Here is a 25,714-nt window from a genome sequence, read left to right on the forward strand (position 1 = left end):
CTGCACCGGGAGCTGGACAGTCTCCCGGGAGGTGGACGCGGGGAGGAGGACGCTCAAAGAGGGACGGGTATTGTAGAGGGGCGGGGCCCACGGGGCGGGGCTCACTGGGGGCGGGGCCAACGGAGAGGCGGGGCCCACGGGGGCGGGGCTCACTGGGGGCGGGCCGCGGGGGCGGGGCCAACGGAGAGGCGGAGCCCACGGGGGCGGGGCTCACTGGGGGCGGGCCCGCGGGGGCGGGGCTCGCGGAGGGGCGGGTTTCGTAGAGGAGGCGGTCCGCGTCCGTGCTGTGTCACCCGGACAGCTCTAGGGGGCCGGGCCTGAGGGGTCAGAGTCCGCAGGGGTCGTGATCCGGCCGGACCACCCCGGCAGAGTCCAGTCTTGCTCGCAGCCCGCCGCCCGCCGCCCTGCTCCGTGCCTGCCAGCATGTCGTTCGTCCCGGTGGCCGCGGATTCTGACTTCCCCATCCACAACCTGCCCTACGGCGTCTTCTCCACCAAAAGCAACGTGAGCTGCTGCACTCGGCCTCGGGCGCGGGGAGGGAGGGCGTCCCCTCCGCCGGGCCCCCACTCCGCCTTCCCCCTCCTCGGGCCTTCGCCCACCCCTCCACCTCCCGCCAGCACCCGACCGAAGAGGACGTCAGGCCTGTCGTTTCCCTGCGAGACGCCTCTTGCGAAGACCCCCGGTGTCATTCGGGGCCTGAGGAGCCTCGCCTCGCATTTCCGTCCTGAGGAGTGCGATGGGGGCGGAGCGGAGGCAGGGGCCATTTTTCTCTTGAGCCGGTCGTGGAGAGGGCATGTGGGTTCGAATCCCGCCCGGTACCTTCCTAGATGTGCAAGTTATTGAACCTCTCAGCCTTAGTTTCTGCAGGTTTGTATGAGAATGAAGTGCAAAATGAAATGGAATATATAAATCTCCCTCCCAGGCAGGCAGAGCAAATTCGATTATTGTTACCGACGAGTTTCTGAAGTGCACAATCATTCTGCCTACTCCAAGGTTATTGGGGTGTGTTTCCTTCCCCCAAGACACCACATTGTGGCCGGTTGTTCATCTCTCAGGTTAGCTCCCAACCCTAGAACCCGGGATGTATTAATTGACCCCAGTATTTTTAGTAGCTTAGAGGGATGAGCGCATTTGCTGGCAGTAGAGCTGTGGGGTCTAAGATGTCAAGTTTCTTTGCCTGCAGCTGAAATTCTTTCAGCTCCTGTTTTGGGCTCCCTGACATCCCCTTGCTGATCAGAAGAAGCCCTTTTGGGCAGAGAAATGAACTTTCACTTAGTACTTTCACTTAGTAGTCAGATTGGTAGAAAGAAATTTTTGAAAACGGGGGGTTTATCAACAAATGTATGAGAAGGTCCCTGGGTGGGGAAAGCAGATTCCCATGGATTTGTTCATGGTATTTTTTTGGCTTAGATTTCTGCTCCCAGCTTTAAAGGTGCATTCCTGATTCAGCTCTGTAAACCATAGAACCCCAGAATCTGCTTGCACCCAACAGTATTCAGGAACTGTTTGCTAAATGGAGCTCCTGGCAATCGGCCCCTTCCTGGAAAGGGGCTTCCCTTCCCCCGGTGGCCCATCGTTGGCCCCAACTGGTTGACCTTTTGTGGGCCTGCCTGCAGAAAATGCCTTGTTCTAGGAGAGTCATTGTGTGGTTTCACAACTGCCAGGCCTGACCAGATGTTGCAAGGATGCAAAAAATTAACACTCAGTCCCCTAGAGGGACACAGATGCAAATAGGAGGCAAGTTAAACCTTAACCTGTGTTAGCTAACCACTCCGCTGGCAGCCCTCCCTCTGCGCTCCTCTAACATTCTGCGCTCAGCACTGGGGTCCTCACCTCTCCTGAGAGTACAAACCAATTAGACAAAAACATTTGCGAGGGCCTGATGGGGTTCTCTGACTTGCTTTTCCAGAGGAATCTGGAATTAATGTCCCTTAGAGTGTGGCTAGTGGCCTTCAGACATGGTGCCCCTGCTGTTTTCATATCAGAATGTGATTCGAATGTGTCATATTAGAATTAGGGACAGCCACAAGGGAGGTCTGGGAGAGAGAGCCCCTTCCTACTGCCATCTGAAGGGAGATCTGGACTGGGGAGTTGGCCCCGTTGGCATTCCAGAAGGCTCGGGGCCTTCAAGCGGAACAGGCCTCGTCTGAATCTATCATTGCAGGCGTTGCACATTCTAAGGCTGGTGGCTGCCTCTCCAGGCTGGTCTAGTTGCCAAGGCAAAGCCTCCCCTTTCCCCCTGCTGGCAGCCAGCCCTTTATAATTTGGGTAGAACAATAGTGAACTAATCCAGCAATCACTTCATTCATTTTTTTATTCAGTGAATGCTTATGAACCCCAACTCTGGGTCAGACCCTGGGCTGGGAGTTGGGGATCAAAGACACACGAGACACCCTCCCTCCATCTTGGGTTGCTCATGGACTGGTAGAAAGTATAATGGCTCTATCTGAAGACTCAATCTCAATTCTGAGATACAGGAATTGTAGTAGTCTGGAGCTGACTGCCAAGTTATTAAGTTCCTGTGGTCCGGCCCTGCCTCTGCCTCCTGGCTCTCTGTCCTCTCTGGCCAAATTGGCTGCCTTTCATTTTCTAGAATATTCTAAGAGCAGTTTCCTGCCTCAGGACCTTAGCACGTGTTGTTCCTTCTGTCTAGAATACTCTTTCTTCTACTCTATACATGCCTGATTCCTTCTCACTCTTCAGGACTCAGCTTAAATGTCACCTCCTCAGAGACGTCCCCTAAGCATGCTCACTGAATGAGCCCCCCACTGCACCCCAGCCATGGCTTTTATCTGTCACCACACCCTGGGTTTCCTTTTGCTTCTAGAGGGCGGGAACCAAGTTGCTCCCCTTTCCCCAGTGCGTTAGCAGCCTTAGTGTGTTACTGGTATGGAGTAGGTGCTCCATAAATGGTTTTGTCTCAATGAATGTCTACCCTCGTATTGAGAGATTAATTAATTGAATTCTCACAACAAAGCTGCCATTGTGTTACTGTCCCCATTTTACACATGAGGAAACTGAGGCTCAGAGGGGCCAAGGATCCTGCTCCAGGTCTCACAGCCAGTAAGGCAGATTTGTGTTGGAGTCCACATTTGTCACCGTCCAAACCTGATGCTTTTCCCTCTTTGTCCAGCTGGGAGTTGGGTAAAGCTTTCCTTTGGACAGCTCTCTATCAGATGTGACCAAATGTTACAGAACAGAGGCAGTGCACATTTATTCTCTTAAAGTTAGACAAGTGGGATATCTCTCCTAGTTTGTCTCCTTCAGGTTATTCATGGGAACCTGAGGCCCTGAGAGGACCAGCGACTTGTCCAAAGTGACAGGATGGTGAGTGACAGAGCAGGCAGAACTCAGGGATCCCGGGTCCCAGCCGGGAGCCCCTTCCAGTCCAGCGCTGAAGAAAATAACTCTCAACATTTAAAGTAGAGGGACTCTGTCTCTCAGGCTATTTTTCCGGGTCCTCAGGTCACAGTTTGGAGCACAAAGGCATCTTCTTGCCTTTGTTTCCCGTCTCTGCTTTGCAGCTGAGGAAGCAGGCAGCCATGCTTGTGACCAGGTCTTGGAGGTTGCTCAAGGGTGGTGGCTCCTTCCTGCCTTCAGCTGGGTGTGGGGGCCATGGTCAGAAAAATGGCCCAAGGTTCTGCCCTGCATATCCCCTGAGTGGGCGGCACTGGGCTCCAGGTGGCCCAGCTCCTTGCCCATCACAGCAATTGCCATTTTCCAGAGGGGGAGACTGAGGCCCTAAGCAGTGGAGCTGAGAGTGACTAGCCAGGCTCTCCAGGCAGCCTTCCCCGGGGCAGGGTCTGCCTGGGGCCTCAGGGCCAGGTGAGGGTGTGGCTCTGTCTACCCCGGTCACAGGGGCTGATGTGCACGGAGAGATGGCCATCTTCTCTCAGCCCATGGAGATAAGCAGCCTGTGGAGATGAGGCCAGCCAGTAATCCCACCTCTAAGCTCCCTGAAATTGAAATGGCAAAGCTGGTCATTCAGGAGAGCTGGAAGCCAGGCTCAGGACAGAGACCCTGGAGGTCAACTCTGCAGACGTGCTCTCGGGTTCCTTGTTGACGGGCAAAGCTCAGGGTCATGGGGGCAAAGGCTAGACTTTGCCAAATATTTGAGACATCTGCATAGTCAGAGCTGAAGCTGGGATTTGATGGTGTGGAAAGGAACTTTCCCTGCACGTTCTGAGAAGTCTGGCTTGTGCTCCCTCATGACCTGAGCTCTGCTCTGTTTGAGCCACAGCAGAGCTCATTAATCCAAACCCCTGGCCCTCAGCACTGTGCATGGGGCCCTCTCTGCTCTGCTGTGCAAAGGAATTGCCCTGAGTGAAGGCCTAGGTTAAGTCTGAGAAATAATCCAGCTGTGGTGAGGTGGTGAGCTCCTCATCACCAGAGGCATTTAAGCAACACCTGAGGAACTTTGCTGGGGACTTTGCCTGGATAAGGGGCTTGGACTAGGCCATCTACACCTTCCCCACTCCAAAGGGTGTATGATTTATTTCCAATTCAGCGAACAGAGATTCTTTTCCCTTCTCATCCTAGAGGCAGAGATGACACTAGGTTCTGCCTGGGCAGAGATCACAGGGGCATTTTCAGCCCATTGGGAGGCAAAGGGAGCTAGGCTATGGTGCTAAGGATCCAGTTCCTCAGTCCCTCTCCATAGAGGGGACCCATGGGCTCTTAAATAGACAGACTTTCTGTGTAAATGAGCCACTGCTGGTCTAAGGCTTTCCCCAGTGCTGACCACACCGTCTTCCTCCAGCCAAGACTGAGGATTGGCGTGGCCATTGGCGACCAGATCCTGGACCTTAGTGTCATTAAGCACCTCTTCACCGGGCCTGTCCTCTCCAAACACCAGGATGTCTTCGAGCAGGTAGGACTTTGTGACATGGCTTGCCCCCTATCTCAGCCCCGTTTATTGCAAATGCCACCAAAAAAAAAGCTCTTTGCCTTCCATTTCTTTTCTTTTTTTTTTTTTGTGAGGAAGATCAGCCCTGAGCTAACATCCATGCTAATCTTCCTCTTTTTGCTGAGGAAGATCGGCTCTGAGCTAACATCTATTGCCAATCCTCCTCCTTTTTTTTTGTTTCCCCCAACGCCCCAGTAGATAGTTGTATGTCATAGTTGCACATCCTTCTAGTTACTGTATGTGGGACGCGGCCTCAGCACGGCTGGAGAAGCGGTGGCTCGGTGTGCGCCCGGGATCCGAACCTGGGCTTCCAGTAGCGGAGCGCGCACACTTAACTGCTATGCCATGGGGCCGGCCCTCCCTTCCATTTCTTTTTTTTTTTTTTTTTTATAATTTTATTTATTTATTTTTCCCCCAAAGCCCCAGTAGATAGTTGTACGTCATAGTTGCACATCCTTCTAGTTGCTGTACGTGGGACGCGGCCTCAGCATGGCCGTAGAAGCGGCGTGTCTGTGCGCGCCCGGGATCCGAACCCGGGCCGCCAGCAGCGGAGTGTGCGCGCTTCACCGCTAAGCCACGGGGCCAGCCCTCCCTTCCATTTCTGATAGAGGTAGTGCCTTCAGAGGTCTGGAGAGATTTTACTTGGATAAGGCTGGGGTTGTTCTGAGATAGACGAGCTGTCTATCAGGACAGGAAGTGGCCTTGGGACACCTCGGAGGTGTCAGTCTCTCTGCAGTCCTGGGCCTTTCCCAGCCTCTCTGAGATGAGGCTCTCCAGAAACTGGTTAATTTCCTCATTAAACCCTGAGCCTCTGACTGTGCGAGGTGCCTGCTGGGCTCTCTGAGGGAAGGAGCATGGGCCCTGCCCTCCAGGTCCGCAGATACGGCCCGGGAGGAATGGACAGCTGGTGCCAAGTGTCGTCTGTGTTGCCACCATTTAGGAGGCAGCCTGAAGTACATGTCCATGTGGGATGGATGTGAATTGACTTCCCTGTAAATGGTCAGATGCTTTGATGTGCATCTTCCCATTCCTGAGTCAGGAGGGAGAGTGATATTTATTGAGCACCTTCTGTGTGCCAGGAACTTTACACACATCCTCTCCTTCGGTCCCCACAATGACCCTCTGGCATAGGAATTGGAATCCTCATTAGATGGATGAGGACCTGAGCAGTGAAATGAGATGCGATTCTTCAAGGTCACATGGCTAGAAGGATTGGAGCTGGGGCTGGAACTCTGGCCCTCAGAATCCACTGGAGATTGTCTGCCCAAGAAACCTCTTCTTAACTTACATGAAGGGGATTGGTTTAGGCTGCGATAGCCCTGCAGACTGGAGTGTGCCTCCACTGGAGGAACGCAGCCCCCTTCAACTGCAGGCCAGGCCAAGCTTAACTGGGCTGCTGTCCCAGATAGCAGCTCCTGGGTTTTGCGTTGTCTGCAAGTCCATGAGAGGATGAAGCCCCACCAGGAGAGGTGATGCCTTTCCCCAGTTTGATGAACAGATGACAGAACTAAGGAACAAAGGTCTGTGAGTTTGAGTGAACTGGAGATGAGTGACAGGGGCCCTGGCTGGCTGGCTGGCCAGCCTCTCTCCCATTGACAGGAGGGATCCTGCCCAGGGCTTTCCCATGCATGGTCTTCTTTCTCCCTGTTTTGGTTCTAGCCAACTCTCAACAGCTTCATGGGCCTGGGTCAGGCTGCCTGGAAGGAGGCAAGAGGATTCTTGCAGAACTTGCTGTCTGCCAGCCAAGCCAGGCTCAGAGATGACACGGAGCTTCGGAAGCAGTGAGGAGCGCGTGGACATTGGTGGGCGGGGAGAAGAGGACAGTGTGGTAGTCAGGGCCATTCTGAGTCACCACTTGGCTGCCTTGGCCTCAGCCAGTCCCACCCCAGGCTGCATGTTGGTGGGAGGGCTCTGGGCTGACTGGGATTACCTCTGTCCCTGGACAGGAGTGGCCAGGTGAGGCCCCCTGGCCCAGTCCCTTGCTCACTCAGCCGTTCCTCATCAGCATCGTCTGTGTCCTTGTCTGGTTTCCAGTAGGAGTAATGTAGCCTGTTTCCTAGAGTGGAACATAGAGGCAGAGAAGAGGCATCCCGGCTTTTGTGGGTGGACGCGCTCCCTAGTGTGGCCCATGTCGGCCCAGCCCTGGCCCCAGGCCAGCCAGGAGGTTTCACTGGAGATTGTGAGCAGGATTCTGGGGATGGTGTGGGCTGAGCCTGCGGGTGGGTGACCAGAGCAGGGACCCCGCTTCGCCGCTTGCTCGACCTTGAAGTCCCTGGTTCTGTGTTTCAGCGCGTTCACCTCCCAGGCTTCTGCCACGATGCATCTTCCCGCCGCCATAGGTGAGTAGTCTCTTTCCTAGACGTGCCTGGAGCAGCTTAGTGGGCCAGGATGGCTGGCCAGGTCCCTTGGTCCCTGCTTCCTGGTGGGGCAGGTAATGGAGGAGGAGTTCTAGAGCTGTTACCCCCTCCCCGTCGCTGACCCAGGCGTTGACTCAGGCCGTGTCTAAAGGCCAGAGCTCTCACCGAGGGTAGTTGCTGGCTGCTCAAGTTTGCAGTTGGCTGCAAGGCTCCCTGCACAGCAGATCGCTCTCTTTTCCCCAAAGGCTGTGGGGGAAGTGCCCTCAGCTCAGTCCATGAGTCAGCAGTTTTGAAGAAGGAGGCCAGAGGTCCTGAAGGGCCCCAGTTTGAGCCCTTGGCAGGGTGTCTGTTTGGAGTTTCAATCAGGAAATTGGAGTTGACCAAACTCTCTTACCCTGAAGCAGAGAGAGGCAGGATCAGCCTGAGGCAGAAGGCTCCTCCCTGCTTGTCCACCAGCCCCCTCGGTGCTTGCCTTCTTGGTTTCCTGGGCACCTGTGTGCTGAGAGGCTGGCTGGTCTGGCCAGCTCCTTCCGGAAGACGGGGCTGCGGCCAGGGCCCTGGTAGGCCTTCCTGCTGTCTCTGCCCTGGTTTCTGTGGCCCTTGTCCTAGAACAGCCCCCAGAAGCCTTCCTTGTGGCTGATCTATGTACAAAAGACAGGCGCACCCAGGTTCAGGATTTGCTTACCCTCATCTAAGAGTTTGAGGATTAAAAACAGTTGAAATGCTGTGCTCAGAAGCTCATAGCTCAAGTCAAAACCCAAGTGTGATAAGAATCGTCCACTTTCTACTCAGCATCCACTGGCTCCCTGACGAAGGACTTCACTCCCCTTTCTCCCTCTCCTTTCATCTCCTTTCTCTGGGTTCTATCTTTTCTCGACTTCTTTCTAAACCCTCTCCCCTACCCGCCTTTGTTTTTTTTTTTTTTTTTTGTGAGCAAGATCAGCCCTGAGCTAACATCCATGCCAATCCTCCTCTTTTCGCTGAGGAAGACTGGCCCTGGGCTAACATCCGTGCCCGTCTGCCTCTACTTTACATGGGACGCCGCCACAGCATGGCCTGACAAGCAGTGAGTCGGTCCGCACCCAGGATCCAAACCTTCGAACCCTGGGCTGCTGAAGTGGAGCACGCACACTTAACCACTACGCCACTGCGCCCGCCCCTCAACCCTCTCTGCTTTTAAACAGCTTCACTGAGGTATAATTTCCATATCCCACAATGCCCCATTGTAAGTATATGGTTTAATGAGCTTTAGTCAATACATACGTTGTGCAGCCATCCGCACAATCCCATTTTAAAGCACTCATCACCCTAAATAGTGCCCTTGTGCCTGTTTGCAGTCCTGCTTCCACCCCTAGGTAACCACTGTCTGCCGCTATAGGTTTACCTCTGCTAGAAATTTCATATAAATAGAATCATGCCATATGTAAGTCTCTTGTGTCTATCTCAACTGGTATTTCCCCTCAGTATTACATTCTTTCCCTTATTTATTTTTTCATAACACGTTTTTTTTTTTGGTGAGGAAGATTGGCCCTGAGCTAACATCTGTTGACAATCTTCCTCTTTTTGCTTGAGGAAGATTGTCCCTGAGCTAACATCTGTGCCAACCTTCCTCTACTTTGTATATGGGACGCCACCACAGCATGGCTTGATGAGCGGTGTGTAGGTCCACGCCCAGGATCCGAACCCACGAACCCCGGGCCGCGGAAGCGGAGTGTGCGAACTTAAACCACTATGCCACTGGGCTGGCCCCAACATGTATTTTTTTATTAAATAAAAAAAATAAGCTTTATTGTTAAGGAGGTTTTTAAAATAATTTTTTTAAATTGTGATAAAATATAACGTAAAATGTACCATCTTAATGATTTTTAAGTGCACAGTTTGGTGGTCTCAAGTACACGGCATTGTCCCCCACATCATTGTCAGCCTTTTGGAACAGCATGCCCTCCCCCCTGAACTAGTCTGCAGGCACCTCCAGGGTGGGGGCTGGCCTTCCTCTCGCTCTACCTAACAGCCTGGCCCGGACGTCACCGTCTCCAACCCCCTTTAAGTGATCCTGATATAGACTTGTACATATATACAGAAAACAAACGAACAAGAGGCAGAAACTGTTAATTTTTTTTTTAGTTTGGCGGGAATGCTCTGAAAGGCTGTGCTGGCTCTGCCCTGGGTTCCTGGCAGGGCAAGTGGGTCTTATTACAAAATACACTACTGTGTTGTTCTAAAGTAAATGCTGGAGGGATAGACACTTATACTGCACTTCGTAGTTTATGAGACACGTTCTTGTAATTTTTTAAAAGATTGTTATTTGAAAAAGATTCGATCTTTGAGTCTGCTTTGATCCTCTCTAATGAGAAATTGAGTTGAAATAGCTATGGCAGGGCAGCAGCGACTCCCAGTGGGGGCAAGGGAAGGAAATTTATTTTGGGCTTACTATGTGCCAGGCACTATGATAAGTACTTTAGACATCTTATTTCCTTTACTATAATGGTATGCCTGTGATTGGCATTATTACTGCCATTGGAAAAACTGAGGTCTAGAGCAGCAAATGAACTTTCCCAAGGCCACACACAGCCAGGAAACAGCAGAGTCAGAATTCAAATGTGGGTTTGGGCAAGTTGTTTAATGTCTGTGGGCCTCACTTCATTTATGAAATGAGACTAATATGAATTATCTACCTGAAAGTATAGTTTTAAGCCAGGCCCCTTCTGGCCCTCAGATCCATGATTTTATGAAGTAAGACCCACTCATTTCTATGTTTCTGCTTCTAAGAGAAGAGCTAGAACACAGGATCTTTTTTCATTTTCTCTAGGTGTCTATAAATGATTTTCTGTGTCTTACGAGCTTTCCATCCTGTAAGAGGGCTGAGGGAACCATATGTCCAGCATCAAATGTCAGGGACTGAGGCGGGCTGACCCAGATGGGGAGGAGGGCAGACAGGAGCCCAGAACCACCCTCCCTGAGTCTGAGATGGTCTAGTCACTTTCCATTTTTTGTTTTCAAGATCTGAGGTGATTTTTTCACAAATGACCTGTTCTTGATTTATGGATGCAACATCCTTTTTTATTAAATATATTAAAGTGTGCTTCATTTTAGCTCCTTCTGGTGTCTCCATTAATTCTGTTTCCTTTCTTTTATTTCTGGCACAAGCTGAATTGGCATCTCTGTCATGGTGAGGATTCTCCTGGTGATTCTGGGTTTCGTGCTCATCTTTATTTGTCTACAAAACTCCTCCATTATATGTCTGTGGATGCAGCTTTTCCTGTAGCCGGCCCCCAGGAAAGGGGCAGGACTTGCTTCTGGTGGCGAGCTCTGGTATTTGTTTCCTGGCTATGAGGCTGCTCTTTCTCCTGAGGGCCGCCCACCTCCAGGGGCATTGTGTCTGCTCTCTGGACTAGCTCTTCAGCCTGGGTGAAGTCTTCTGCTGCTGGCTGCTTGGGAAAAGCTGGGTGAAGGGCGGGGTTGGGGGCAGGGGCTGAATCACTTGTACTCTCTGAGCCACTCTCTCTTCCTTCTCTAGCAATCAAGAGGCTGTGCTATTGTTTTTTTTTTGCCAAGCCAGTTGTCTTTCAGGGATTCCTTATAATTTTTGGTTGGCTGATGGCACCCTTTCTTGTTTTCTTGTTATAGATTTATTCTAAAAAATATCTCAGCTGTTATCTCTGTGCTTTGGGGCTGAAAATGGGAAGCGGCGACAAAGGCTGAGTGTGCTCCCTGCTCCATTCGGCCCCATAATTTTCTTTCTCTCCTCGTCCTTCACCACTTCCATTTCTAGTCTAGAGTGTTGGTGTGGCCTACCCTGTGTGTTTTTTTTTTTGGAAGAGAGATTTATGCGGGTAAATAGGCAAACTGTCCCAACTTGTTTTTCCTGTGTATTTTAGCAGTTCTCTCCCTTATATGAGATGGTGCTTACAGCATGCAAACCTCCCAGTTCGTTCTTCATAATCAACAGTGATTGAGACCTTGTTCTTGGCACTGAGAGTGAGTCAAACAAAATGAGGCCTGGGCTGGGGCTGCTCTGAAGTGGCTACAATTTAGCAGAGTTGAGATACACACACATAAGCGGAACACCAGTGGGACGTGCAGCCTGCCCCAAGAAGGGATCAGATGAGGGGATTTGGAGAAGAGATCCTGCTAGAGAGAGTGGGCATATGACTTCATGGAGGAGGGCCTCAAAGAGTTGCCAGGATTTGGACACACAGATGCAAGGGAGAAGCCAGTCCAGGTGGCAGGCACAGCTTAAGCAAAGGCATGACGAGTGGAGCCCATGGGTTGGATGAGGTGAGTGGGAAACCCAGGAAGGGAAGAGGTGTCAGCCATTTCATATTCAAATTCCACTGTCTGTTTCAGAAAGTCTTGGTTCCTTGTTTCTTACATGTTTCTCAGATGGGAGTTCTCATATCGAATCTTTAGTGAGGCTCATTTGTGTTGCATTTGGTGCCAAGCTTTGGGACAGTGCAAATGTTGGGTGTGCACTCATGGCCCCTGCCTGCCAAAACCCCAGAAGAGGGATGCAGGAGAAGCTTGCACTTTTGCTTCCTCCTCCTTGTTTCTCTCACCCTAATCCTTGGAACCATCCCTTCTTCCTGAGGTACCTGGGTCACTGGTGGGATCTCATGTTTTTCCTCTGCAGGCGACTACACGGACTTCTATTCCTCTCGGCATCATGCTACGAATGTCGGAATCATGTTCAGGAGCAAGGAAAATGCATTGATGCCAAATTGGTATGTCCTGGACCACAGTGTGGATAAGTTCAAAGTCTGTCTTTCCATTTCTAGCAGCACGTTGTCCTAGGAACTGCCAAGTCCCTCTTAGGTTAAAGTAAACTGGGGATAAAAAACAGTAATGACCATGATGTCACAACTTCTGAAGGCAGAGCTATCTCAGCTTCTGCTCGTCTTCTCAGAAGATGTGCTGGACCTGCTGTGGGCTCATGGGACAAGTCCATTAAACTCCTTCATCTGGAGAACAGAGGTTAGAATTAGATCCCCTGAGTCACTAAGATCCTTTCAGATTCTTTCATTTGTAAGCCGTATATTATTTTTCTAGCCTCAAGTCTTAAATCCTAGCGTTCTTCATACTTAGCATTTTCCGATGACTGAGAATCCTCAAGTGTGCCCCGTGCTATGTATTTCTCAAAATGTGGTCAGCTCAAAATGTGAGATACGTTCATTTATTTGATCTTCATAGTAGTTCTGTGAGGTCACCAAGGCCATGACTGCTAGCCCCATTTCACAGGAGGGAAAACAGACTCAGAGAGGAAGGTAGAGGTCAAGGCCGTTGCCTGAGCCGAGAACGCAGAGCTGAGATCCTTGCCCCTTTGTTCTGTGCTGTCCTTTGAATGTGACAGTTACTTAGAACACAGTGGCAGGTGCACACCCCAGGCTAGGTGCTGTCAGCCACACTCTGTAGCTGGGGTGGCGGACACGCTTTTCCCTCTTTCAGTGAGTGTTTCAGATAGGCTGTGCCAGGAGGGGAAATGCATATTAGAACCAAGAGGAAGAAGAAGAGGAGAGAGAGCAGGTTACAACCCAGAGAAGTTAAGCAACAAGGCCAAGGTTGCAGAACAAGGCTGGGCTGAATCGGGGACCGGAGATGGGCAGATATTCAAGACTCTGGCCTTGTGCAGTCTCCAGGCCACATGAGGGAGTCGCAGCCCATTTCCTTCTGCAGGATAAGAGCAAACAGTCCTTCTCTCGTGACGTGTGATGCAAGGTGGCCTCGACTGTGCCTTTTTTACTCATGTGTGTGTCTTTTATTAGAAAGGTAATGTATGCTTATTGTGATTAACCCAAACAGAAAATACAGGAAGTAAAACACTGAAAATTTAAAATGTGCATACCCTTTGGCCCACAAGCTCACTTTCATGCATCTGGCCTATAGAAATAATGTTTGTATTCAAGAGCAAAAATGTTGACTAGCAGTATTTCTAACGACCCTAAGCTGGAAGCAGTCTGAATGCTTATTGGTGGAGGAATATTGAAAAATTGTGATCTATTCACAATATGAAATGTTTTGTAGTTATTGAAGAAAGGTTTAGGATCAAAAGGGGTGTGCAGGATATCTTAAGTGAAGGTATTATGTAAAGTGAGTTCTCATTTTTATAAAAAGACAGAAAAAATATATATGCACGTACGTACTGTTTTAGTTTCCTATTGTGGCTGTAACAAATTACCACAAAATTGGTGGCTTAAAACAACACAAATATATTCTCTTACAGTCTGGAGGCCAGAAGTCCAAAATCAGTCTCACTGGGCTAACGTCAGTTGGCAGGGCTGGTTCCTTCTGGAGGCTCCAGGGGACAATCCATTTTCTTGGTGTTTTTGGCTTCTAGAGGCTACCTATGTTTCTTGGCTTGTGACCCCTTTCTCAAATCACTGCAACCTCTTGCTTCAGTCATCACATCTACTTCATCCTTTGACCTTCTTACCTCCCTCTTATAAAGACCCTTTGGTTACGTTTAGGGCCCACCTGGATAATCCAGGCTACTCTCCCCATCTCGAGATCATTAACTTAACCGCATCTGCAAAGTCCCTTTTGCCATAGAAGGTAACATCCACAGGTTCCAGGGATTAGGACCTGGATATCTTTTGGGGGGCTGGTATTCAGCCTAACACACACACACATGCATGCACACACACATACACACTCATGTACATATACACACGTACACACCTACATACACGCTTACATACACATAGACGCACACACGCTTATATTTGCATAGGCTGGCATGAACACAGAGAAAGGCAGAGAATAATAGACTCTAGACCCACTTTGCTTCCCTGGGGGGAGTGTGCATGGGGAGAGCTGACTAACTTCTGTGTTGTTTGAATAATTACGTGTAATGTAGTTGTCTACAGTTGTATTTTGTAACATAACCCCGTAAAGGGAAGGAAAGGGGGAGGAAAGGGAAACGTTTCCCCAGCTCACTCACCAGAGGCAATTACTCTGAACAGTCGTTGGCCGTGTTGCCTCTGCGTCTCTGCAGGTTACATGCACACACACACGACCATGCTGGCATTTGCTTTTTTCACTTTAGTTTATCATTGACATCACTCTATGTAATTAAGCTTAAATCTACCTCAGTCTTTTATTTTTTTAATAATTTTATTTATTTATTTATTTTTCCACCAAAGCCCCAGTAGATAGTTGTATGTCATAGCTGCACATCCTTCTAGTTGCTGTATGTGGGACGCAGCCTCAGCATGGCTGGACAAGCAGTGCATTGGTGCATGCCCGGGATCCGAACCCGGGCCGCCAGCAGTAGGGCGCACACACTTAACTGCTAAGCCATGGGGCCGACCCCACCTCAGTCTTTTAGAAAATAAATTTTTTTGAATAGGTAGTATAAGGCAAATGCATAGTAAATTGCCATTTATCTAAAAAGATGCAAAAAATACTACACAGTAGTAAAAGTGTATAGAAATATAGAAGAATGGGGGCACCAAATTCCAGATGGTGGCTCCTTTTGGGGTAGGGAGCAGGAAGGGAGGGAAGGAGCAGGAAGGGCTATGAAGGGGGCAATTCGTTGGATTAGCAAAGACATTTCTTTAGCTTGTTGGTGCTGTGGTTATTTGTGTTATTATATCTTCTTTTATTGATATTTTAATAGTTTATAACATTGTGAAATTTTGGGTTGTACATTTTTGTTTGTCCATCACCATACATGTCTCCCTTCACCCCTTGTGCCCACCCCCATTGCCCGTGTAACCACATACAAGTTTTCTCTTTCCATGTGTTGGTTTATATTCCACGTATGAGTGAGATCATACGGTGTTTGTCTTTCTCTTTCTTGTTTATTGCACTTAACATAATACCCTCCAGGTCCATCCATGTTGTTGCAAATGGGACGATTTTGTCTTTTTTATGGCTGAGTAGTATTCCATTGTGTATATATACCACATCTTCTTTATCCAGTCATCAGTCAAGGGACACTTGGGTTGCTTCCACTTCTTGGCTATAGTGAATAATGCTGCAATGAACATAGGGGTGCATAAGCCTCTTTGGATTGTTGATTTCAGGTTCGTTGGATAGATTCCCAGTAGTGGGATAGCTGGATCATAGGGTATTTCTATTTTTAATTTTTTGAGGACTCTCCATACCCTTTTGCATGGAGGCTGCACCAGTTTGCATTCCCACCAGCTGTGTATGAGGGTTCCTGTTTCTCCACATCCTCTCCAACATTTGTTGTTTTTTGTCTTGGTGATTATAGCCATTCTAACGGGCGTGAGGTGATAGCTTAGTGTTGTTTTGATTTGCATTTCCCTAATGATTAGTGATGTTGAGCATCTTTTCATATTCCTGTTGGCCATCTGTATATCTTCTTTGGAGAAGTGTCTGTTCATTTCTTCTGCCCATTTTTTGACCGGGTTGTTTGTTTTTTTTGTTGTTCAATTGTGTGAGTTCTTTATATATTATGGAGATTATGTGTTGTTATATCTTTTTGTATATCATAAATGTTGCAAAATAAATTTGCAAACATTTTAAAAAACTAAAAGCAACAAGAAAGTGTCAGTGCACTTACATGGTCTGGAATTCAAAAGAGATTTACCGGTAAACAGTGGGAACAAAGCAAGACCCTCCCACCCTGTTCCCCCATCTGATTCCCTTCTCCAGAGGTAAAACTGTTACCGGGTTTTAGATGTTCTTTCACAGATCTTCTTGCCTGCTGCCTGCCAGGTTTCTAGACAGTCACTTCTCTCTTAGTAATTGAAAGAGTGTTTTGTATGTAATAGAAATTAACCCTTTGTTGTAATGCATTGCAAATATTTTCTCCCAGTGTGTCATCCTTTTGCTTTGCTGTTTTTCTTAATATGGAAGTTTTAAATTTTTATAAAGTCAAACACATCAATCATTTTTTTTATGGCATTTACTTTTATGTCTTGCTTAGGTTTTCTCCAGCCCAAGTATTTTTTTTGTATTTTTTTCCCTAGTACTTGTTATAGCCTTACTTTTTACAAATTTAGATCTGTAATCCATCTGAAGTTTCCTTTTATGTGTGATGTGAGGTATGGGTCTGTATTGCTTTCCTGGGCTGCTATAACAAATTACTGTGAACTGGGTGGCTTACAGCAGAAATGTATTCTCTCACAATTCTAGAGGCCAGAAGTCTGGAATCAAGGTTTTGGCAGGGCCTCACTGCCTCCGAAGCCTCTAGGGGACAGTCTGTTTCCTTGTTCTTCCGTCTTCTGGTGGCTGCATGCCGCGTCACTCCAGTCTCCGCCTCGGTCCTCAAACGGCCTTCTCCTCTTCTGTCTCTTATAAGGACACTTGTCATTGGATCTTGGGCCCACCTGGATAATCCAGGGTGACCTCCTCTCAAGATCCTTAACCCCTTTCCAAATAAGGTCACATTCACGTTTTCTGGGGTTGGGATGTGGACACGTCTTCTGGGGAACCACCATTCAATCCACTACAGGGTCTAACATAACTTATCTTCTTGTGCAAAAACATTTATCAATTTTTATTTGTCATGTACTATGTTTTCATCTACACATGGGTCTCAGTTTGTTCAGTTGATCCATTCCTAGCAGTATCATACTATTTTAAATCGCTTTATAATGTGTTTTGATATTTGGGGGTGCTTTCCTCTTTCATTTCCTTTCCCATATTTCTGTCTTATAAGCAGAGCTCTTGACAGTGTTCCTGTTGCCCTGGCTGGCTCTTCTGCTCTAAGCTTTATGGTCTAGTCCCAGGGTCCCATTGTAGTAGGGAGGGAGGGGGCTACAGTGGAAGCAGCAGGACTTTGTGGTTGGAGAGACCTGGGTTTGAATCCCAGCGCCCATGCTTCACGCTGGATGACCTCAGCCAAGCCGTGGATGCTCTCCGAGCCCGAGTTTGCTCAGTGCTGGCTGATAACACCTGCTGGGCAGGGCTTTTGTGAAGAGTACATTAAAAGGGAAACAATAGGAAAAGCACCCCGTGTGGTGCCGGCATGTTGAAAGTGCTGTGTACCCGCGCAGTATCTGTTACTCTTATTCAGCATGTGTTTGCATCAGCACCAAATTGGTGCTGGAGACAAGGATGGGAGAAAGTCTTGCTTTTTCCCACTGTTTAAGTACCTGTTGATTTTTTAAAATTGTGGCAAAATACACATAACATGAAATTTACCATCTTAACCATTTTTAAGTGTACAGTTCAGTGGCATTAAGTACATCCACGTTGTTGTGCAACCATCACCACCATCCATCTCCAGAACCTTTTCATCTTCCCAAACTGAAACTCTGCACGCATTAAATAATGACCCTATTTCCCCCCTCTCCCCAGCCCCTGGAAACCACCACTCTACTTCCTGTCTCTATGAACTTGACTATTCTAAGTACCTCATATAAGTGGAATCATACAGTATTTGTCTTTTAAAATGTGACTGACTTATTTCACTCAGCATAATGTCCTCAGAGTTCATCCATGTAGCATGTGTCAGAATTTCCTTCCTTTTTAATGCTGAGCAATATTCCATTGTATGTATACACCACATCTTGCTTATCCATTTATCTGTTGATACTTGAGAGTACCTTTTGGTTTGTGAACCATGTATATATATTGACTCCTTTTTGTTTTTAATTAAAAAATTTTTTGAAATTTATTTTGCAATGTATAACAGTGTTGATGCCTCGTTCTCTTGCCTTCTTCTATCAGGCTGCACTTACCGGTGGGCTACCATGGCCGTGCTTCCTCCGTCGTGGTGTCTGGTACTCCAATCCGAAGGCCCATGGGACAGATGAGACCTGATGACTGTAAGTGCCCCATTGTCCAGGCCCTGCCGGTGCTCAGCTCTGTGTCCCCCCAATGCAGTGAGTTCCATGGCCCAATACTCACAACAGGACACTCACAACAGCCTCCTTTTCTGGTGTTATTCCAGCTAAGCCTCCTGTATATGGTGCCTGCAAACTCTTGGACATGGAGTTGGAAATGGTAAGCTGTACCTTGGTGTTTTATTGGTATGGGATCTAAATAAACATTACAGCAGGAGAGCTCTCTGGGATGGTTGCCCTGCACAGTGGGCCCTTCCCCTATCTCAGCCACGTTAATGGCAGCTCGGTGTCCCCATGTGGCCCTTGGAAGTGCAGTTGATCCTTATTTTTCACGGATTCTGTGTTTGTGAATTTACCTACTTACTAAAGTCAATTTGCAACCTCTGAATCAATACTCGCAGAGCTTTCGGGGGGTCATTCACAGACAACGTGCAGAGTGGCACAAAATTTGTCGCTCTATGTGCGTGTTCCCAGCTGAGGTGGAACAAGGCCATCCTCTGCCTTCTTGTTTCGGCTCTGATACTGTTAATAAGTGTCCTTTTCACTGTCTGTTTAGTGCCACGTTATTTTGCATTTTTGTTCTTTTTGTTGGTGATTTCGCTCTTTAAAATGCCTGCCAACTGTAGTGCTTAAGTACTGTCTAGTGTTCCTAAGCACAAGAAGGCTGCAGCGTGCCCTTTTGGAGAAAATATGTGTGTTAGATAAGCTTCCTTCAGGCATGAGTTACAGTTCTGGTGGCTGTGAGTTCATGTTAGTGAATCCACAATGTATGCTAAACAAGATGTCCTTAAACAGAAACACACATAAAACAAGGTTATAGATTGATCACTTGCTGTAAATATGTGACCAGAGGCTCCCAGGAGCCTAACCCTGTATTTCCCCTAGGAGCAATGGGTCTGTATTTGCTAATTCAGTGTTTGTGGTGACTTTATAGAATATAACTACTACGAATAACAAGAATCAACTATATCAGCCCCATTGCACTTGTGACTGTGCCCACACAGCCTCAGAACTCTGGTTATTTCAGGGCTGCACACTTTTTTAAATTAAACTTTTTTTTGAGATAATTGTAGACTCACATGCAGTTGTAAGAAATAATACAGAGAGCTCGCAAACACTCTTCACACAGTCTCCCCCAGTGGTGGTGTCCTGTGTAGCTCTAGTGCGGCATCACAACCAGGGTGTTGACCCTGATCCAGTCATTTCCATCACCTCAAGGATCCCTCACGCTGCATTTTAAGAGGGACACTGAACTCTGGGAAGCCCCAAGGTGAGGGGACCAGGAAAGTGCTAGGAAGGAGGAGCTGAACTGGAGGGGAGGACTCTGCGAACAGGAGCAGTGTTTCAGTCTCTGCTGGGTGGTCAGATGCCGCATAGTGGAGCCAGGCCCAGTGGGGAAAGTGCCGGCAGGCAGATGGAGGGGGCTTCCCACAGTCAGCACCCGTGCTTTTAGATGACGCCTCGGGAAGCCCTGAGTGTCTCCTCATGGCAGCTGGAGGAGAAGGGGCTGTGTGCCACCCGGTAGGGCTGTGGCTGTGGGAATCCAGATTGGTTGGAGGCAGGCAGGAGCTTCCTGTCTCTCCAGTCCTGCCCTGTGATTTCTTTGGATTCGGTCCAGAGGAGGGAAATGGGTGGGCACTGCCAGTAGTCTCCCGGTAGCAGGGCATTCCCAGCCAGCCCTCTGCCTCCTGCTGCCTTAGTGTGGGCACCACGCGCACCCTGAGAGGAGGTCTCCCAGTCCAGATCCACCAGAGCGGGGCACTGAGCCCTGGTTTGGGGCAGGGCCTTCTCTCTGGGAGAACTTAGGACTCTGCAGGCAGGTACTTCACCGGTGTTGATCCCTGTTGGCGGGTGGAGGGGACAGGTGAAGAAAAGGCAGAAAGTCACAGTGTGGAGAAACGGTGCGGGTGGAGAGCACAATCTGGTGCCCTTTGGGGATTTTGTTTTTGTCTTGATGAAAAATTTGCAATGTTTAAACCCTGTCACAGAACAAATAAAACTGTGACTCAGGTGTTGCAAATATCGTAGCTGATTCTGCATGCTTTTTACAGTTATCTTCCCAATTTTTTCCCCCAGTGATGTCTAGATATTCTGTTGGTTCCTGGACATTGTGTTGATGATGTTTTTCTGCAGAGGCGGTGGGGCAAGGGATTGGGGTAGGGGGGATCCCCATCAGGCTCTCTTTGCTGCATTACGGAGGCAGCCTTTTGATTTTTATGTCGTGAATACAAACCCTGATATTTTCATTTTTCACAAGCCTCAGGTAGCTGTCAAATTGTAAAATGCAGAGCGTGTATCGGGTGAGGCGGAAAGAGCAGAGTGGCGTGGGGCACACTGCGGGAGGGAGAGGCGGCTGCTGTGGTGTTCAGGGGCACGTGAGGAGGGCCTTAGGCGTGCAGTGGCATGCCGCTTCTCACCACTTTCCAGAGTTGGCCGTCTGTCCACTCAGGGGCAGTTCATGACTTAGAAATGCCGTGGATTTGTAGCCTTGCCAGGCCCCCTGTGGCAGTCCTGGTCCCTGGCCCTGGTTTGGAAATGCCTGACCTTTGTCCTCCAAGCAAGTGACCTGGGGCGGCAGGTCAGCCCCCGATTCTAATCAACTTTTCCGCACATCAGGCTTTCTTTGTAGGCCCTGGGAACAAGTTGGGAGAGCCAATCCCCATTTCCAAGGCCCATGAGCACATTTTTGGAATGGTCCTTATGAACGACTGGAGTGGTAATTATGGGATGTTGGGTGTCCTGAGGCTGGTTGACTGCGAACACTCTGCTCTGGGTGAAGACTGGGTATTTGGGACACTTGCACAGAAGCCATGGATGGTTTCCTGGGTCTGGGTCTGGTCAAAGGCAGCCGGGTGGTATAGTGGCTGAGAGCATGGGTGTGGGTATCAAACGACTTCTCAGCTCTGAGCTCTTGGGCCAGTCACTTCCCCTCTCTGAGCTCTGATTTTCTTGAAGTTGAATAGGGACAAGGCTGACGTCATAGTTAATATTTATGATCACTTATGTATTGGGCCCTGTGCTGAACACCTCACATGTACTCTCCTGCTGAATCTCTACAAGGTAATATTATTATTACCTTTTTAAATAATATTATATTTCCATTTTTCAGGTGAGGAACTGAGGCATAGAGAGATTTCAGTTAGTCACTGAGCTAAGATTTCAAACTAAGCAGCCCAGTTTCTGAGCCTGCGTCAACCCCTTGCCATATGTAGGAGGGAGGTGGTGCCATAAGTCCCAGGAAGTGTCTGCCTCTCAGTTTGAGGATGAGCTTCCAGCACCTTCATGGGGAAATATCCTGCCTGCCCTTTCGTCATCCTTCTCTTTGCTATAACCTGGCACAGTGACCTCAAAGGACCTCCGCCCTTGGCATTGAATGCTGTGGCCACTTGGTCCTGGGGCAACCTGGTTGGGGCCTGTGCACCGTGGGGGAGGGCTGTGCTGGGTGTCTGGTCAAGGGGAGGAGGGACCCTTAGGGCGAGGCCCCGTAGGCCTTTGTAAGCCCTGCTCCGCCCTTCTCCTGCAGCTCGAGACATTCAGAAGTGGGAGTACCTCCCTCTTGGGCCGTTCCTCGGGAAGAGTTTTGGAACCACCATCTCTCCGTGGGTGGTGCCCATGGATGCCCTCCTGCCCTTTGCCGTGCCCAACCCAGAGCAGGTAAGCACACCCTCTGTAGGAAGCTTCAGACCCAGGCCCCTCCGCCTCCAAGGCTGCTTGCCCACCAAGCATTTTGCCCCCAGCATGCGCATGTGGCCGGGGTCTTGGTTGCAGTGACCTTCAGGCAGGCCTGGAGGTCAGTCATTCTGCCTTGTGCTTTCCCTGCCCCCTGCACAGTTCCTGGGGAAAACACAGAATTTTGTAACCTTCAGAGTCCTCTGAGGCCACGGGCACTGGCTAGTTGGCAGAAGGAGGGGTCTCTGCCGGTACCACCACATTGCACAGCTTCCCCGGTCGCTATCGAGTTGTGTTCTGTGTGAATGGCACCCCCTGGAGCCCAACTTAGAGAATGCGGTGTGGGGCCGGGCAGCAAGGGGGTCCTGCTTCTTGCTCCTGCTGTTGCCTGCACCACTTGCCACGCTGCTCTCTACCCGTCACCCCTCAGCCAGACGCAGTCTGGCCGCTGCCCCCGCCCCATCACTGCCAGTGAGCTGTGATCTTCAAAGTGCCCTGCGAGCTTGGCCAATGCTGTGGCCTGTGTCGTCTTCATCTTGGACCCCCTGGCAGCCCCTACTCTTCCTTGGCACTCTCTCCCCCTGGCCCTGGCACCCGACCTGTCCCGGTTCTCGTATGTCTCCCCGAGCCCAGCGATATTCTAGTCCGGCTCTGTCCTCCACGTGGGGCAGCCCCGCTGAGCTCTCAGCCATTTGCCCCCCTCCCTCCACACTGTCCCTGAGCTTCTCCCCTCGCTGGTGGCCTCCGCCCCCACCTCACGCGTGGCTCCTGCATCCAGACCCCCCACGCTCCTCGGCCCTCTCAGCCCTGCTGTCATCTCACGTTGCTCTGCTAGAAACTTAGAATCTTCCCCGCAAACCGGCTCCTCCTGGAGCTCCTGTGGGGTTCCCACGCTCCTGCCACAGCACACCCCCCATCGTTTTCAGTCACCAAGACTTGTCTCTTCCCCCTCGGGGTGAGTCCGTACCTGTCGCTTCTGCATCCCACCCTCCCAGCCTCGTCTGGCCCATGGACCGCTTGGGCTGCTGCTGCCCCTGAGGCTCGTCCCCTCCAGCCTCCATCCTTCATCCAGCTCTCTCTCCGTCCACAGGGCACTGCTTTACCCTTGCTGCAGATCGCTGGCTCCCTCTCCCTTTATGCCAGCCCTTCCCACATTCCATTGATGTGCAGCCTTCTCAACTCTTGCCAATCTGAACTATTATTTAATGCTTTTCTTTAAAGTGGCTCCCATTTTAAACTCAAATAATGCACTTAGAAAAGGAACTTTATATCCCTACTGGTGTCGGTAGCCACCAAGTTAATCATAAAAAGAAACACATAACTATTAAAATAAAGTCACCAGAATTATCTCACGTACCACTGGTGATTCACGTATTGCACTTTGGGAAAACACTGTTTTGGCCTCAGTGCAGACTTTCTGGCCTGGCCATCAAAGCTGCCTCCACAGCTGGGCCCAGCACCAGGCAGGGTTGTGGCCTCTGGGGGCCACCTTCCCTTTCTGCTGCCCCAGAGGCCTCTCCCCACAGGCCTTGCTTTGTTCTCCATCTCTGGCCCTCCCGCTGCCCACCTTCCCCAGTGTCCCTCCACCCCCAGCTCTCTGGGACATCTCTCATTTGGCCCCTGCACCTTTGACCCACTGATGCCCCTCCCTCGGTTTCTTTTCCTGGAGCCTGGCACATAAGACCACCCTCGCCCTGCACCGTCAGGGACACGGTACTAGGTCCCTGGAGAGGGAACACTTATTCTACCTTGGGTCCTCTGTGCCTGGGCCTGGCTGGTCTGCTGTGGGCGCAGTCTGGGCCAGCTCAGCCTGCCTGCCAGCGCCCCTCTGTGCTGTGCTCTGCCCTTGCAGGACCCCAGACCCCTGCCGTATCTCTGCCATGACCAGCCCTACACGTTCGACATCAACCTCTCTGTCGCCCTGAAAGGTACTATCATGGAGTTGGAGGGTGCGTCCAGGGGCTTGGTGCCTGGATGGCTCCTGAGCTCCCCGGGGGGTGACAGGTGTCGCCTGCTGCAGCTTGGAGACATGTGGCGCTCTTGTAAAGGAAAGAGGAAGGAAGGGACACCCTTGTGTTCAAAGGGCACCACACTGGGCCCACATGGTGTTAACCCCGTATCGCTGAGCTCTCAACTGTTAGGGCCAGAAAGCGTGGAGTCGGGACCTCTGTCCTCTACTTGAATCCTCTCTCCAACCCCCCCACCCAGGGTCTGCCCGGCCTCTGCTCACACACCACTGCTGACCCCTCACCCGGGTGGCACATTTCATCCAGTGCTTGTTGGAAAGTGTGTCCTCATGGGCCTGCCCACAGGAGGCCTGGTGCTGCCCTCTGGGGCCACACAGAGCTCGCACACCCAGACCCCACGCCCTACCCTGGGTCAGCTCTGAGAGCCTCGCAGACAGGGCCCATGTCCCCCTAAGGCTGCTTAGCTGGTCAATTAATAGACCAGCGGAGCGTCGGTGATAAAGAGCCTGGCCCTGCAGGCTATGTGGGGTTCGAGTCTTGGCTCTGCCCCTGTCCAGCTATGGGACTTGGGGCAAGTTACTGAACCTGTTTGTGCCCCAGTTTGTTGTCTGTAAAATGGAATAATGATGGCATTCACATCATGGCACAGTTGTGAGGGTTAAGGAGGTCGACCCGTGTCAAGGTCTAGAACAGTGCCTGTATCTAGGAAGAATCGGGCGTCACTTTCCATTCCTGATGGGGACCCTCAGGGCTGGGGGTGGTTTGCCTAGGGGCCACACAGATCCCCTGGGCCATACTCTGGCTAAATCTCTTTTCTTCCTAGGTTTCTCTCCTCCTTTTGTCCTGTCTTATATACCAGGCTCTGCTGTGGCTTTCCCACTGCCAGCTCCAGGGTCTTGGCCCTTTGTGGAGGTCATTCCTGGCAGCAGACTCAGTGTCCTCCGGAAGGAGGAAGGAGCTATCTCCCACGGGAGCAGGATGCTTCGTAGAGTAAAGGGCTGTGAGAAAGAGCCTCATAGCTGCCATCGTGCCCTCTGGAAAACCATGCCGGCCCCACTCTTTCATGTTACAGATTGGGAAACTGAGGCTCAGAGAGGAAAAGGGCTTCATCCTGCATCGCTTAGCTGGCTAATGGCAAGGCTGAGACTACAACCCAGTGTCCTAAGTTCTAGGCTCGTGTCCTCAGACCCACACGTGCCTCTGTGGAGCCCATTTCTGTCTTGTTTTCCTCCTGCCTGGAAACCTGGAAACATCCAGGGTTGTGCACTGTTGGGAAAGGGACAAGATTATAAGAAGGTGCAGAGTCTGGAGATGTGGAAAGACCTAGGAGAGGGAGGACTGAGTGCAGGGATGTTTCCATGACCCCCTCTCCACTCCAGTCCTGAATGTGCACTTCTGATGTTCCGAGTGGGGATCTGCGTGAAAGGATATGGGCAGGAGCAGGCTTGGGGGACCCTGACCTTACATGGGGAGCACACCTGTTCTGTGCAGCCTCAGAGGGGAAGCCAGGGCCAAGCGGGGGAGGGCGATTCTGGGGGAGAAGAGCTTTCTAATTATTAGCACTGTTCAGAAATGGTACAGCAATGGCCTGGTGCCTTGCAAGTAGTGGGTGTTTAATAAATATTGTGGAAGTACGTTATGAAGGAGCACACTGCCCATCATTGAAGGAGTTTGGCAGGGGACAGATGGCCTCAGCTGTCCAAAGGGCTCCTCGGGGTATGGCAAATAGGTTTCAACTTGTATACCATCTCCAGTTAATTATTGGCTGCCAGGAGCATTCTGTTAAGAAGGATTGTGGGGCTACATTTGAATTCGAAGGAAATAAGTGCCGTGATCAATTCATGCTGGCTGCCATGGGTGTGGGAGGAGAAAGTCGTGGCTTGTGTGCATCTGTTTGCCATCCCTGGACTAGATCCTCTCTTTGGAAGTCTCCCAGTTCTGATATCCTGTGAGCTTGTGTCTCATGGACTCTTTGAGTGAAATCACATTGGAAGCTTAGACCACAAAACAATTCACCTTACAAAGTGGGTTTTTTTCCCTCCTTGATTATGGAATTAAGTC

General features: G+C 50.2%; 1 protein-coding gene across 1 annotated transcript in view; it reads left to right on the top strand.

Annotated features, from left to right (window-relative positions):
* Positions 1–296: 296 nt before the first annotated feature.
* The window catches only part of FAH (fumarylacetoacetate hydrolase), a 37,335-nt gene continuing 11,917 nt past the window's right edge, over positions 297–25,714 (top strand). Inside the window, exons 1-10 of the mRNA XM_058542218.1 lie at positions 297–504; positions 4,760–4,870; positions 6,566–6,687; positions 7,196–7,245; positions 11,894–11,984; positions 17,902–17,999; positions 18,125–18,177; positions 20,634–20,733; positions 21,541–21,671; positions 23,539–23,614. Of these exons, the coding sequence (XP_058398201.1) occupies positions 424–504; positions 4,760–4,870; positions 6,566–6,687; positions 7,196–7,245; positions 11,894–11,984; positions 17,902–17,999; positions 18,125–18,177; positions 20,634–20,733; positions 21,541–21,671; positions 23,539–23,614 (913 nt within the window). The 5' untranslated portion in view covers positions 297–423. The remainder of the gene's footprint in view (positions 505–4,759; positions 4,871–6,565; positions 6,688–7,195; positions 7,246–11,893; positions 11,985–17,901; positions 18,000–18,124; positions 18,178–20,633; positions 20,734–21,540; positions 21,672–23,538; positions 23,615–25,714) is intronic.

This window comes from Diceros bicornis, chromosome 5, assembly GCF_020826845.1.
Source record: "Diceros bicornis minor isolate mBicDic1 chromosome 5, mDicBic1.mat.cur, whole genome shotgun sequence".
Lineage (NCBI taxonomy): Eukaryota > Metazoa > Chordata > Mammalia > Perissodactyla > Rhinocerotidae > Diceros > Diceros bicornis.